The sequence below is a fragment of the Sturnus vulgaris genome, chromosome 7, assembly GCF_052056855.1.
Source record: "Sturnus vulgaris isolate bStuVul1 chromosome 7, bStuVul1.hap1, whole genome shotgun sequence".
Lineage (NCBI taxonomy): Eukaryota > Metazoa > Chordata > Aves > Passeriformes > Sturnidae > Sturnus > Sturnus vulgaris.
In genome coordinates, this window is record NC_142249.1 from 25,720,993 (window position 1) to 25,735,194 (window position 14,202).

At 48.6% G+C, this 14,202-nt stretch overlaps 1 protein-coding gene across 1 annotated transcript; it reads right to left on the reverse strand.

Annotated features, from left to right (window-relative positions):
- Positions 1 to 89: 89 nt before the first annotated feature.
- Positions 90 to 14,148, reverse strand: RETREG2 (reticulophagy regulator family member 2). The gene is made up of 9 exons (XM_014888067.2): positions 13,916 to 14,148; positions 11,623 to 11,729; positions 6,865 to 6,895; positions 5,990 to 6,125; positions 4,612 to 4,696; positions 3,702 to 3,839; positions 3,288 to 3,382; positions 2,254 to 2,389; positions 90 to 1,540 (listed from the first exon to the last, which is right to left on the reverse strand). The coding sequence occupies exons 1-9, from the start codon at positions 14,128 to 14,130 to the stop codon at positions 816 to 818; spliced, it is 1,668 nt and encodes a 555-aa protein (XP_014743553.2). The 5' UTR covers positions 14,131 to 14,148; the 3' UTR covers positions 90 to 815.
- Between the last annotated feature and the right edge of the window lie 54 nt (positions 14,149 to 14,202).

The window sequence follows — 14,202 nt, forward strand, 5'->3', positions numbered from 1 at the left end:
TGCTACGATGCCTAGCAGATCACAGATGGAGTGCTGGAAGGGTCAGTGGTGCGGAAGGCAAGAGATGCCACGGCAGCAAGAAACTGGAGTACTGAACAGGGCCAGGAGTGAATTTCATTGACTGCAAAAAAATCAACTCCACAGCCACCCAGTAACAGAACTCAAATGAGGCAGGGAAAAAAAGCAGGTATGACCCAACACCCTGTTCCAGCAGTGACACAAAGGACAGTAACAGTCTGCAGAAGAGATCTCTTTGCACAACACCCGTCTGCCCTTGTCCCGTTACTGCTACCCTCTGCTCCAAAGACCCCTTTCCCTTTGCTTGCCCCTGAGTGCCACATTTGACTGTGCATCTCATCCCCCCCCCCCAGACAAAAACAATGAAAATTAAAATTATTTACACTTTTAGCCATTTAAAAACCCAATAAAATAAGATTGCATATGTCCTACTGGGGATGTGGGTATTAGCAGCAGCTACAGCTAGCTCGGTACTCAGCGTGCAAAACAAAGACAAACAGAAGACAGACCGAAATACTGCACCATTACTAGGAAGCGTTTGCTGGGGTTGGTGTTTCAATTGTGGTGTAAGGCTTCTAGGAGCTGGCTCCTCCCCAGCTGCAGGGCCTCCTGCTCAGCCAGTGAAGGCCAGGCTCTAGAAGGATGGAAAGGATTAATTATTCCAGAAACAGCACATTAACACTGATGCGTTTCCATCCCAGTCAACACAAACATCTAAAAACCCACTGCACATTCACTGTGTGAGTTTTTCCTTCTTTCCAGTGATGATGGAGGAAAAGGGGAAGCACAGGTAAGACCTAAGACATAGATGCTGCTGTCATCACTGCCTCTTCCTCATCTCCTTGCTTTGGCAGCTCAGCAAGCATGGGAGAGGAAGGAGACAGAGCAGCCTCTTGTGTCTCCTGCTCCTCTCCAAACCCCAGCTCTACATCCATTTGCTCCAGCTCCCCCTGATCCAGTAGCTCAAAGTCATCTGCTTCCTCCTCATCCTCCGGTGAAGCTTCTGTCTCTGTCTCCACCACTTCACTCTCTGACAGGTGTGCTTGGAAGCTCAGTTTCTCTTCAGGCTCTGTGGGGAGGAACTCGGAGAGGGGGGGTCCCTCACTGGCCTCTGAGGACCGCAGGAGGGCAGAGAGGGTGTTCTGCACCGCTGTGGTGATGGCAGTGGTGACGATCTCCTCGCTCAGCGTGTTAATGCAGATGCCCAGGCCTGGGGCAGGGACAGTCTTTGGCTCTGCGTTGTCTCCTGCCGCTTGCCCACTCCCATTGAAGTGCGTATTTACAAAATGGAGAGGAGACGCGAGGCGAAGGATGGAGAGGTTAGAGTCTGTGGCCTCTTTGTCTGCTGAGTCCAGCTCACAGGCAGCGTGGGCAAGCTCAGGACCCAGAGGCACATCAAACGCGTCTTCATCACTCTGTGGTCCCAGGTCTCTGGAATGATATTCTTCCACGGATGGAAACTCTGCCAGGTCCTTGGAAAATGACTCCTCCGGCTCACTGTGCAGGCTCTGCTGATCCAGGTCTGAAAGGCACCAGCATTAAGGTACAGGTTCCCTCACCTTGACCTCCCACCCACCTTTCCCCAGCTGACACACCACAGCTGACTTTAAGGTATCTTCCCCCTCCTTGGAGCACAGCAGAAGAGGTCTGCATTTACTCCCTTCTGTCAGTGGCATGATTCACATGGAATGTTTGTTTTGGGATCCTGTTCTATGTGCTCTGTGCTCAGAGAGGACTTCCTGTTCCAGCTCATGCTCTTTGCATTTAGAGCCCCCCATTAAAACTCCCAAGGTCAGGGGAATTGCGCTTACATCGCCTACCTTCTCCTTCCCAGAATAACAAGTGGCTACTGAGTGGTTACCTCCATGTTCCTCACCACTAACCAATCCCTCTCTGATCTACTAAGTCTGACCTGTTTCACCCAGCATCATACATGGGGTGTGTGACTATCTCATTGAGTTATTTCTGTGGAACTTTGTGGGTGGCCTTGCTCCCTTGCTGGAGTCACAAGTCACAACATTGCTTTGTAGGGCAGTAATTAGAGGTTGATGTCCACTTAGGACCAGCTTACGATGAGCCATCAAGTCAGGGCATGCTGCACTGCTTTTCCTTCCTCCTTCAATGCTCTTTCCACGCAAACAGCTGGGTTCTCTCCCTGTCCCCCCATTTGTAAGACCCATCGTTCTGTGCCAAAACACTGAGGATAAGGGGACAAGAAGGTGTCCCATCATGTACCTTCAGAAACGTCCGTCAGCTGTGGGGTGGTAGCCCTTGAAACAGAAAAGCCCCCACTCTCTAGGATAGAAGCCTCCTCATCAGAGAGCTCAGAATCTGTGATTGACAGTGCCAGGGCAGTTTTCTTCACATCCACCTGCATGGGATGAAGGCAGAGAGACAAATTCCTGTGTGTCTACGTACCCATGCTGCTTATGGGCACCTCCAGACCTTCCAGGCAGAAGTCCTTGCTGGAGGGACAGTATGCTGGCAAAGTGCTCCCTGCACCAGAGGGAAGGGCAGTCTCAGCTCACTGGCTTTCCTGCAATAAATCACTGACCAAAGGTTTGCCCGCTCTCAGTGAAGAACATAAGAGGCAGCACAAGATAAGATGAGACTGTAGGAGAGTCTCAAAAGGCTTTGATCCTTCTTCCTCTCCTGGGATCACCAAGGAGAACACCTCTTTCCTTTTGCATTCATGCCGAGTGCAACAAAGCCTTCTACATGCAGCAGTGGTTCAAGTATTCACATTCCTTTGGAAACAAGCTTCCCACCTCACAGCCCAACTACATGCCCAGAGCTGCTGCTTGGTTTGTTTCTGCAGTGCAAATATAGAAACGTCACACACAATCTGTCTGAAAGCACAGAACTGCGTAAGAGACACTAGAGCTACTCAACTCCCTTTTCCAGTTTTGAGGAGCCCCTGCAGGGGGAAGGTACATTACAGCAGGGGAGGAGTTAATTTCTTCAGGAGACACTCACATTCTCTGAGCATGAAGCATAACCATCTAAGTAATTTTGAGATCAGCAGGAGGCTGGGACACGGCTGGCTCTGCTCTGCTATGGCATCACCAGCTCTGTGGCACTGAATTCTCAATACTCAGACTGGAGACGATAGCCTTCATCAAACACACGCCCTTCTCCCCTTAGAATTCTGCAAAGAAGTTGTTTATTGCTCTGCTGCGTGTTATCATTGTTGCTGTACTCAGACCACCCCTTGGCTCTCAAGCTGCTATAGACCAGAGAGGAGGGACTGGCTCCTGCTAAGCTCTTACCACTGGGGAGAAGCCCGACAGCTCTGCTTCGCTCTCACTCTCTGTCTCTGCTGTTGGCTCATCACCTGCTGCAGGCTCGCTCTTCCCTTGTCGCTCTGTGAGAAAGAGAAGAAAGGCTTTACATGACACTGAAGGAATCTTCTGACTTTATGTATCACTTTCCCCTACTTTCCCTGTGAAAGTGCACAGGGTTCCTGGAGACAAGCATAATCTGTTGCTCTCACGTGCTGTTCTCAGGATCACCTGGGAGCACGCAGTTGCTCTCCACATAAAAGTTTCCACCTCTCCTCCCCTGCTCCTCTGCAGCCTGTCACCACACAGTGCTGGCAGGCATGGTCTCCTATGATCCTTTTGCTACAGCTCCAACCTATGAATACAGCACCAGAAAAAGCTTGAGAAAAGATGGTTCCTTACTCTTCTTCTCATGCTTGTGGTGCAGCGTCTCTGCCTTCATACTGTAGTCCAGTTTCATCAGGACAGGCTCCAAACGTGTGTACATCCTCTGGATCAGCTCATGGTAGACCACCAGAGGCCAGAGCAGAATGCTGAGCACTGTGGACATGGAATGTAAGAAGTGTGAGAGATAGATCAAGCACAATCTGACTCTTCCTGTGGTGCCATTGAGAAAGTCTTCAACGGAAACACATTTCAATGGCATGTGCTTTTCCATCTGACTGCCTAAAAATCCTCATCCATGGCTCTTCTTACTCATTGCAAAGCTGCTTGATTAACCAGGTTTTACTGCCAGATCTTAGATAGAATATAGATTTATGTTAAGATGAAGCATAAGTCCTTCTCTTCAGCTACTCCAGACCTAACATGCAACAGAAGCCCTGAAATGAGCTTAAATGATAATTAGAACTAAGTATTACCAAAACTTTTATACAGGTAGCTGCATAGAGGTCATGTGTAGATGCACTTGCAGCAGAGCATGAGAGCAGAGTTATTAGGGACTCATGACGCAGTGAAAAAGGTATATTTACCCAACATGCAGCTTTTTTAACAACACTCTCGATATGGACTTGCCCACATTAGGAACTGAGAGACTGCAACTTCCTGCTTCCCTGGAGCCTCGGCCAGCACAGCCACAAGAGTGGGGAACAGAGGGCACCAATGTTTTAGTCACAGCTCCCTCTCCTGCCTTTGCAGTCATACTGCATGCACGCGCTTACAGAGACTTCCTGGAACACATTCCCTGTAAATTGATTCATCATCTAGCACAGATCCCCTTGAGTAAACTACAAATCTGCTTTTACCAGCCTATCAACAGCACAGTTAGGTCATGTCTCAGCTTAAGTTAGACAAGAGCGCTGCTTATACTCACAAATGATGTAGGAGATCATTATGCCTGGAACATAGTGTCCAACTACAGCCAGAATCAGGCAGCCTGAACAGACACTCATGCAGAACTGAAGGAAGAGAGAGGAACAAACAGAAGTGACAAGAGGCAGAGACACATCTATGCAACCCATGCCAGAAACCCATTTAGTGCAACATGAGGGATGGTCCTAACCAAGTCAGTCAGCCAGCTAGCTCTGCACCAAGTACATTCAGGTGCTGACAGTCACAACTAGGACAGCTCGGTTGGGTTAAGCTGTAAGCATTAGAGGTTCAAGTGCAGGGTGACCAAGGTAACCCAACGCCCCAATAAAACAAATCAAAACTGCATCAGACAGTTCTTTATGAAGTAAATTACACTCCTTGAGGATATGATGGGATATTGCAAATTGCCACTTGTACATCTCTCTGTAGAGCTCAGCACTTCAGGAGAAAACTGTACTGTCCCAACACAGACAGGAACCTGTTACAGAGCCACCAGATGCTGTGCCATAAACCAGCTGGCAGAAGCATTAGCAGAGGCCATGCTCCCATCAAACTAGGACTTTTCTCCTCTGGAAAAAGTGAAATACAATGCTGCAGCCCTGATGACTTGTCTTACATTCTCCTGGGGGCAGTGGGGGTAGTGAGAATAGACGATCTGCAAACCAGGGCATGGGTTCAGATATGGACTATATCCTGCAATTAAGAGTTTAATTCATAATTGAGAGGGTCTGCAAAAGCTAAGGTTCCTCTATGGGCTTTGTTCCCAATTAATTCCTTCTTTATGGCCATCTTTGGACCTGATCTTCTACTCCCTGTGGCTGGGACAGAAAAGGAGTAATAAGCAGTGTTAGAAACCCACTCCTTTCAGCACACTGAATGCCTGGAAGCCTGACACAATCCTAGTGGTTGGTCTGTCCTACTTTTTGTTCCTGTCTACAAACCCTTCCCAAACAACATACATCACAGCCATTAGAACATGTTTAATGACAGGTTTCCATGCACTCAGAAACAGCGCTGCATTTGGACTTTGCTAGCTAGTGAAACAGGACCAGCTTAAGAATGGAACTCATGAAAGGGCCAGAGACTGTAGGCTTCCCCTTTTTTCTCCCCAGTCGCAATCTAAGAGCTTCCTTTGCATACTAAGAAATTAAATCAAGCCATTCACAGGAGGTGTTAAGTTCAGCTCCAGTTTACAGGTACTGGAAGTCAATTACTCATTATTTAAACTTCGCATGGCATAGAATCTGCAAGGAATGAAAAGCAAATATTGGACAGGTATAGCAATTGTAAAAATATTGAATTTACATTCTTCCATCTCTTAAGGCTCTGGTAATGGAAATGAAAGCCCCTGCACGGAAGAGTAGGTATCTCCAGCTTACCTTGGCAGGATTTTGCCTCTTGTACTGTAGCAGTTCCTGCAGGTACAGCCTGAAGGTGACCCAGCTCTCTGCCAGACAGTGACACAGCTCAGGGACACTGAGCAGGTGAGGTTGTGCCCCTGAAGTCACCCCCTCACTAGAGACAGACAAGAGCAAGAAGACAATCTTTGAACATGGTCTGTTTTCCTGGGGGAGAGGAATAGCTGCACCAGGAAGCAGAGTTCCCTACCAAAGGCTTGACAATACTGACTGCATTTTCAACTGAACTACAGAAGATGCTTGATTTGGAGACAGTTTTTCCCTTCAATCAGGAAGAAAGTCAAGAGACACCTGAGAAAAGCAGCAGCAGATACCATGCCACAGAATCTCCATGCCACAAGCCTAAGATGCAAAGCAGTTTATTCAAAGCAACGCAGAAAGAAGCACTGGAGGTGGAACTTGTTATGTGGCCTCCTCTGACATCAAGTCCAAGGTAGATAGAATGTGGAGCTCAGACCTACAACCACAGCCAAGGATGCAAACCACGCCACCAGAGAGAGCAAGTTCAGCCTGTGGAAGTCAGTCTCAGTGATCTCCTTCTCTGTGGAGGACTCTTAAAATAGTTCAGGACAGATCCAGGGAAGAGACCTAAGAGCTCCTAACATCAGAAGTTCTCGAGCTTTATTGCTATTGAAAGAACACTACCTTTCCCCAGAGTCTCAGACTGTGGCTCCTGAGCTGATAAGCAGCTACCAGTGCAGAAGTCACTAGCAATGTTTCACAGCAGGAGCCATGCAGTTTATGGACAACAGAAAAAAAGGATAGGTGACATCATCACACTAAATAAAGGCTTTCCCAGTCTCCCCACTCACCAAGGAACACATGTGTGAGCTTACCTCTCTCCTCCTGGCTCCTCTGATGGCTGTGCTGTAGAGAGAACACAGCAGATTAGTCAGCCAAGTAAAAAATACAACCCGACATTTTTACCAGTTGAACAGAGCAGAACTGGAGATGTATCATCCTTAGCTAGGGATGTACTCTGGAGACCTTCTTTGTGCTCTCATGCAGCAAGCAGGGATCACTGGCTTGGAGCCTGAGCTGCGAAGGCTTCAGTGAAGCGTGCCTGGAGACTTGGAGCAGCAGAGCACTGGTCTCTGGGCACCCCAGCACACCTTGCAACCCAACACACACACGGCAGGGCACTCATATCTGCAGTGTATCCTGGGGCTTACATGGGGCTCTCTGCACCAGGGATCATGAAGCTTCTCCTGGTGTCCCACATGTCTGGGCAGTGCCATTCCCACAGTGGGCGCCAGCACTTGTCATTCAAAGGGGGCTGCCAGCATAGTTTTGGAGCTGGGCAAATCTGCAGCTCCCATCTTGGAGCTAAACATGGCACCAGGAGGTCTGAGCTGCATTTCCCACTGATCAGCCCAGTCCTTGGCAGGATGCTATGTACAAATACCAGAGATGTCCCTGCTGTCTCCATCCTCTCCCATGGAATTAACTAACAAATAGCAGTCTTATGCATAATTTTCTAATTTTAGGTCTCTTTTATGTCCCTTGACAGCCTTTTGTACCAGGCACAAATATAACTATACTCCTAAGGTCCATCACTCTGGAATAAGAACAAGGGAAAGGCTCTCCCATTCCTCTCTGCACTGAACCCAGTGATGGTCAAACAGGGACTTAGTTCACACAGTACTGAAGAGAAGAGTGTTGTTGCAATAGTTGAGGTCAAGTATGGCTATGCTCTGCTTTTAGATACATGGAGAAAAAAACATCCTACAACAAATGAAGTTCATAAGCCTGGTTGCTCACAGATTTGGATCTTGGCAAGCTGACTGGTGGCTCAGGATATACAGGTCTCAACCAAAGCTCTTCTATCAACATAGCCTTTGTAAGTCTCCTGTATTTAACAATGCCCTGTTCATGCTGTGATAGCTCATTGAGGTCTACCCTCCTGTACCAGTCCACCCATTGTCCTACAGCTGGCAAGGACTGCTATATCTTTGATGCTGTCTGACCAGCAGCAAACTTGGTCCATGAGGTTATAACTCTAACCCCCACACTGCATGCCACCATGTCAACAGAATTAATATAAAGGAGGAGAGTTTAACTTCAGAGACCAGGGTTATAGCTAGAAATGGGCTAAGGAAATATAACATATGCAAAACGGGGTTTGAATCCTCCCTGGAGTCACCAGCCAGGCACAAAGCCCAAGAGTGGCAGTGACTCCCTCTAGGAAATACACCGAAGATGTGAACAAGCATCACTGCAATCACCCAGTGAGACTTCAGACTCCACCCAGCTCAAGCCACAGAAGAGACCAACTGCTTGTAGCAGCCCTGCCACCGTTCTCCCAAGACACAGAATGTTGGGCCAAGTCTGCCAGACTCCTCCTCCTGCTGCAGGCACTGCACCAGCCAGCTCACGCAGTGGAGCAGGAGGCCAACCACCCAGGGAGGAGGCGATTCTTTGAGAGCATGACCCAGATTTCCAGTAATCAGGCCTGACAAGAGGAGTCAATTGCTCTCAGACTGAGCTGCCCATTCGCTCCTCTGCCCACGAGCATTTGGCATGGCGGCTGGGGCAGCTCACAGAGGCAGCTTGGGCTGCAGTGTGAATATTATGGATGTAGCTCCACCCCCACAGGGCAGCTGCTTCCCTCCTGCAACCGCCATTGCTGTGTTTTGTTGTTGTGCTCAGGAATCTAAAGCTGCTTAATGGCAGCACACAGAAATCCAGCTCTATCTCTAAGCCTCATCTATTACCTGCGCTAAATCACCAAATACATTACATCTGGCACTGGCCAGTCTGTGAGGGCTGCCTACACCAGTCGTACAGTATATCAAATGAGGAGCTGGGATGCTTGCCACCTCTGCTGGACAGATGTGCCATCAACACAGTAAGTGGGATGGCACAGGAACCCCACTTCTCTTGACTGGCTGCGGTCATCCAAGCCATCCAAAATACACCAGCAGAGGGAGTGAAACAATTCTCTTCAGTTGATCCTGAAGGTTTCAGAGACACTTTGGGGAGCAGAACATTTCAGCAGGCTGGCTGCAGGATCTTCACGTGATTTCAGCTATCTGGCAAAACACAAGCTGTCTTTAGGATCAACAGTATGTTGCTTCCTATAGTAAAGCAGTCTGCCTGCTGGCCATCTCAAGGCACTGGAGTCTTAGACCAGCTGTAAGAACAGCCCAATCCCAAAAACCTAGAGCATTTCCAACAGGAAATAGTCCCTTAGTTAAGGCTTAACTCCAACCTGTGGTGAAATACTGTGAAGCATCAGTATAACTAAGCTGGGAAGCAGGATACCCAGAGCTGGCCTCAGATTATCAATAACTGGCTGAAATCTTTCCATCAGCTTTTCACACTGGACTGTGGATTAATAAAAATCACTTGACATACACCAGACTCTTCTGAGAGATCAGACAGCCATGCAGGAGTTTAGGTTACATGTTGGTACTGACAAATTATTGCTGATGGATTCCTTGGCTCTTACAGGTTTTCAATGCTTCTCCAAGAGACATTATTCATCCGTGTGTAAACTTCAGCTAGAAAGCAGGGGCCCTTCTTAAGGAGTAGTAGCATTCAATTGCAATACAACTTTTGCTAAGAGCTCTTCCACACTGCACTCTCTTGCACTGACCAAAACACAGCTGCCAAAGAGAGATGCTACCAGAACACCCCTACTTGATACCCATTCCAGGTGAAAACTGGAGATGCTTCTTAAGTCCTTAAATAATATTTAAGTAGAACTCCATGTAGATATTAATACCCTGCATGAGAGCTGAAAATATGCATTCCCTTCTGAAAGGGCCTAAAAAAGTTGCACATCTTGATGCTTTTAGTGTGACCCTGATCACAGGGTGCAACTGCAAAATACATGCTGAGGTTTTAGCATTCCTTCAGAAGTCATCTTATAAGCAGTAATCTGAGACATACACAATTGTCATAAGCTGAGGTTTGTGTATGTACGTGCTGACTCTTGAAGGTGTAGTACTGACCCATCTCCCAGAACTCCAAAAAAGGCTAACAGGAAGCACTAAGGAGGTAAGCCACAAAGGTGCAGCTCTGCTTCAGCAGGAAGTGGGAGCCAAACAAGAATCCCTAAGTGTTCAGGAGTACCAATTCAATGGGAGGCCCCTCAGGAATGCAGAGCACCACTCCTTCCTCACGAAATCAAAGGAAACACGGTCCAGTGGATGATGTCAAAATCAGGGCTGTGACCTAAACAGGCACATTAGAAAGGTGTCCCTGTTCTCTGCAGCAGAAAAGCAGGAAAGCGTGAAATATGTGAAGAACACTGAGAAGAGGTGCACTGGGATGTGTACCGACTTCTAGCACAGCAGACAGCAGAGGATGAGCCTAATCTCTGCTGTTGCTGCTTTGTTTGCTTTTTTATTCTTCATGATTCTGCGTCACATAAACTGATTTCAGCATGAATTTCCTATTTCTTCTACGACAACACAACTTTTACAGGCCAAGTACTTGCTGGAATGATTCCACCCCCACCTGCCTCAATGACACCATTCTGTACTGGACACCAGGCTTTTGCATTTCTGGACACGTTTCAAGGGAGGTGGTTTGGGTTGGCTTTAAATTATTCCCTTAAAAAACCAATGTGAATAAGCAGGAAATTAAATTGGCCAGTCCAGTTTAACTGCCTGGTTACTTGAACCACACAAAGCAAACAGTTTAAAGACTACAGCTGTAACATACCTAATCTTATCAGGATTTCTGTGAAAGCACCCTTTAAGTCAGTACCCTTTTAGGTCAAATAAAGGGCACCTTACAAATACACATATAGAGGGGCTTTCATTCAGAAACTCTCCCTAGAGTAAAGAGGCAGGGATGGAGGGCCCTGAGCTGCCTTTGAACAGTAGCAGTAGATGCAGTAGGCAGGACTGGGTTCCGTCATTTAATAAACTCCAAAGAAGGAGGCACTTAAAGCAGACAGCAGCCAATCCATGTCTATCATCTTTACGAGGCTATCCCCTTTGCTGCTTTTGTGTCTAATGTTGGCACAGACCCTTCAAGAAATGGAAAAGATAAGAGAGGTGATCAGACTCACTGATTAGCTGGAGATCATAAGCTGTTCAGTACAGGTATAATACACTGACTGTTGCTGCTGTCAGACCTCATCGTCCACTCTGCTACCTGCCACAGGAAGTGGCTCTCATTTGCTCTGCTTCTTTCAGGGTGTAAGCTCACACTGAACTAACTAAAACAAATACATTTCCCTCCTGTCCTTTCCTTCCCTCAGCTCAGCTGGCCATATGTGCTCGGACTTGAAATGATCTCTTCGCCACATTTTCGGGAGAGAAAGGACACAGCAGAAACACATAATCCTTGTCACTAGCTTCCCTGGCAAGCTAGCTGAGCCCCTTAGTCACTCTCAGAATTAGCCACTCCCAGAATTTCTCAGCACTGGGAGCAATTTTCCCCCATGCCCAGAGTGCTGGGATACATCCTAATCCTCTGACACAAGCAGGTAAGAGGCAGCACCAGTACCTGGGCCTGCAGTTAAAGTAGGAATGGGGCTTATATGACTGCTGAGAGAGCCCAGGAAGGGCCAAAGCCATAGCCCAGCAGCTGTTAACACCAGAACCATGTCACCATCTACAGTGCTAATCATCACATACCTGAGAAATCAAACAGGAACCTGGGTTTCCACTTCTCCAACAAGAGGATGCCAAGAAGAGTCATGCTGAGGAGAAAGACGGGTCTCAGGGAGGTGGAGGAAAACAACCTAAAAATGAAACAGAAATTGTTAGGCAGGGAAAAGGCAGCAAATTACTGCTCTTGGTGAGCAAATAGATATAGCTCAAAGCAGAAATACCCAACTGCTATGGGCCACTCTAGCAAGCATTGTACTTTGCAGACACCCACTCACACCACAGCACATTCTCAAATGGTGCTTTTGCCCACCACCAGACAGCTGACTCCCTGCCATCTTCCAGTGCTGTCTTCCCCTGCTTCTGAGCTCCTCCCTAAGTTGCAAAACAAAGCTAATACTCACTTGTACAAGTCCCTCCAAAGCCTCAAGGTGGAGGCTCTAGATAATATAAAGACAAACTGCTGTAGCAGAAAACTGTGACTCGGCCTGCTTGCTGAAAACCTACATCCCATTTGTCATAGCAAGGTCCAGCATTACATGCAGGTAATGCATCTTGCCCATTCTCTTATCACAAACCTCTCCCTGTTTCACCAGAGCCTAGCTAGCACTTAAACGGTTTAGTTGCTCACTTCACTTTATCATAAAACCTTTCATGTCCCACATCCACCCACTGGCTCAAGCCACTTGCCAGCTCACACAATACTACTCACACTCAGCTGTGCAATGCCACTCAAAGAGTTTATCTCCCCACTCCACAGAGATTCGACGGCAAAGGTGCCAGGGTGCCACCTGTGCCACCAGTGGCTGCCTGCATTCATCCTTTTCTCTAGCTCAGAGGAGCTGCTTTTAAGTCACTCCAGAAAAAAATACCAGGGAAATTCATTTACCTTACCCTCTATAACAAACATTCCTTTCCAGAAAGGAGGAGCGGTTTTGCTTTTTTACCCTGCTCCTCTTCAGTGACTGTTAGCCAGTAACTAATGACAAATACACCGAACAACTGGAGCCAGGGAGAATCTCACAATGCAGAACTGGGAGGGGTTACAGGTGGAGAACTGGGAGTGAAATGTACCCCACTGGGCAGCACAGAACAAAAGCTGCACTTTCCATGGGCTTACTGGACCTTTAACGACCTAAACAACAACGTTTGTACTCTTTCTCATTCAACAGCAATGTTATAGCTTAATACATTGTCTCTGAAGAACTGCCTATTCGCTCTCATTTATGCATTACAGTTAAAAGATGCTGGCTGAATCCTCCATGGGACCCGAAATGATTTTTCCTCCTCTGCAGTATTTAAATCTCTCTCTGCTGTCCCATATTCTGGGCACTCTTTGTTCTTCTCGACCTCTTCACGCAGTCTCTGGGCTGTCATTGTCTACTACCCCTGCCATCTCCCCTACCACCTGCACCTCTCCCCTTCCTTCTCACTTCATAGCCCTGCTCTAAGACTTTTTGGCTTGTAGAGTAGTCCAAAAGCTTACGTACGTGACTACCGTGTACACTTCTGAAAACTGTACAATGAGGTAACAGAATATAAGCTGCCTCATCAGGGAGACTTCAAAGGCTGTTTGGTCACTTACTTTTCCCTTCTCTAACTCCGGAATCTGCCCCTTCCTATTTCCATTTGCAACCAACATTTAACTCCTTCCCTGGCCACTTCTGATCTTTTCTGCTGGGAAGGCAACTGGCTGAGAGCATTTTCATCAGTAAAACTGACTCACTGTTTATACAAACAAATAGGATGTTTTTCATTCCCATCCACAGCTGGGCTCTGCCACTCACACTCTCATCACGCTGCTGTCCTGCCGGAGAGGCAGAAAGGGAAAACAGGAAAGGGGGAATGCTCTCGCGCCGAAACCGAGTGAAAAATCAGCACCTCCCGGGAAAGATTACCGAACAGAAGGGTTTAAATAAAACGTCCCAGGGCAGCTGCCGATGCAGGAGGCCGTGAAGCTCTCTGACCGCAGTTACCGAGTGAAACGAACTGATAAAAACACGGATGCAAAAATTAAGCAGAAACGTGCCTGGGCAAGGCTCCAGTTGGGCCCATCTGCATTTTATTATCGCGGGACAAGGCAAATCCTCCTAGCACTTTCTCCCTTCAGGGAGGGGCCTGTTTATGCCTGTCAGAAGAAAACAGCGCGGCTACTCCCGGCTGTGCATACCCCGCGGCGGTGCGGGCTGCGGGAACACACACCGCCGGAACCCGGGAACATCGCCGCGGGCCCCAGAGCCGTCGCACGCTGGGAGTACGAGCACAGGCACCGGACGGGCGGCACCGACGGCCCCCGGTCCCCCTTCCCGCCCCAGCTCACCAGAGGGCCCCGCCGAGCGCGGCCGCGGTGACCAGGCTGTGCAGCGGCCTCTCCCACACCAGCAGCCGCTGCGCCGTCGCCAGCGCCGCCTCCCAGCCCCGCAGCCGCTGCCGCAGCGCCGCCGCCAGACGCGCTGCTGCTGCCGCCGCCGCCTCCTCCTCTTCCTCCTCGGCCGCCGCCGCCGCCGCCGCTTCCTCGGCGCGGCCGCTCGCCATGGTCGCGCGGGTTGGAGGGGGGAAGAGGGTGGAGGTGTCGCTGTCACCGGCCCGGGCGGGCGGCACCGCCTG

What these genes read in the sequence shown, in the direction of transcription:
- RETREG2 (XM_014888067.2), bottom strand. Translation starts at nt 14,130, where the DNA reads ATGGCGAGCGGCCGCGCCGAGGAAGCGGCGGCGGCGGCGGCGGCCGAG. An exon ending in GAGGAGCCAGGAGGAGAGAG is followed by an intron (nt 6,126 to 6,864) that starts GTAAGCTCACAC and finishes GTCTGTCTCTAG; the next exon opens with TGAGGGGGTGACTTCAGGGG. An exon ending in TGTCGGGCTTCTCCCCAGTG is followed by an intron (nt 2,390 to 3,287) that starts GTAAGAGCTTAG and finishes CATCCCATGCAG; the next exon opens with GTGGATGTGAAGAAAACTGC.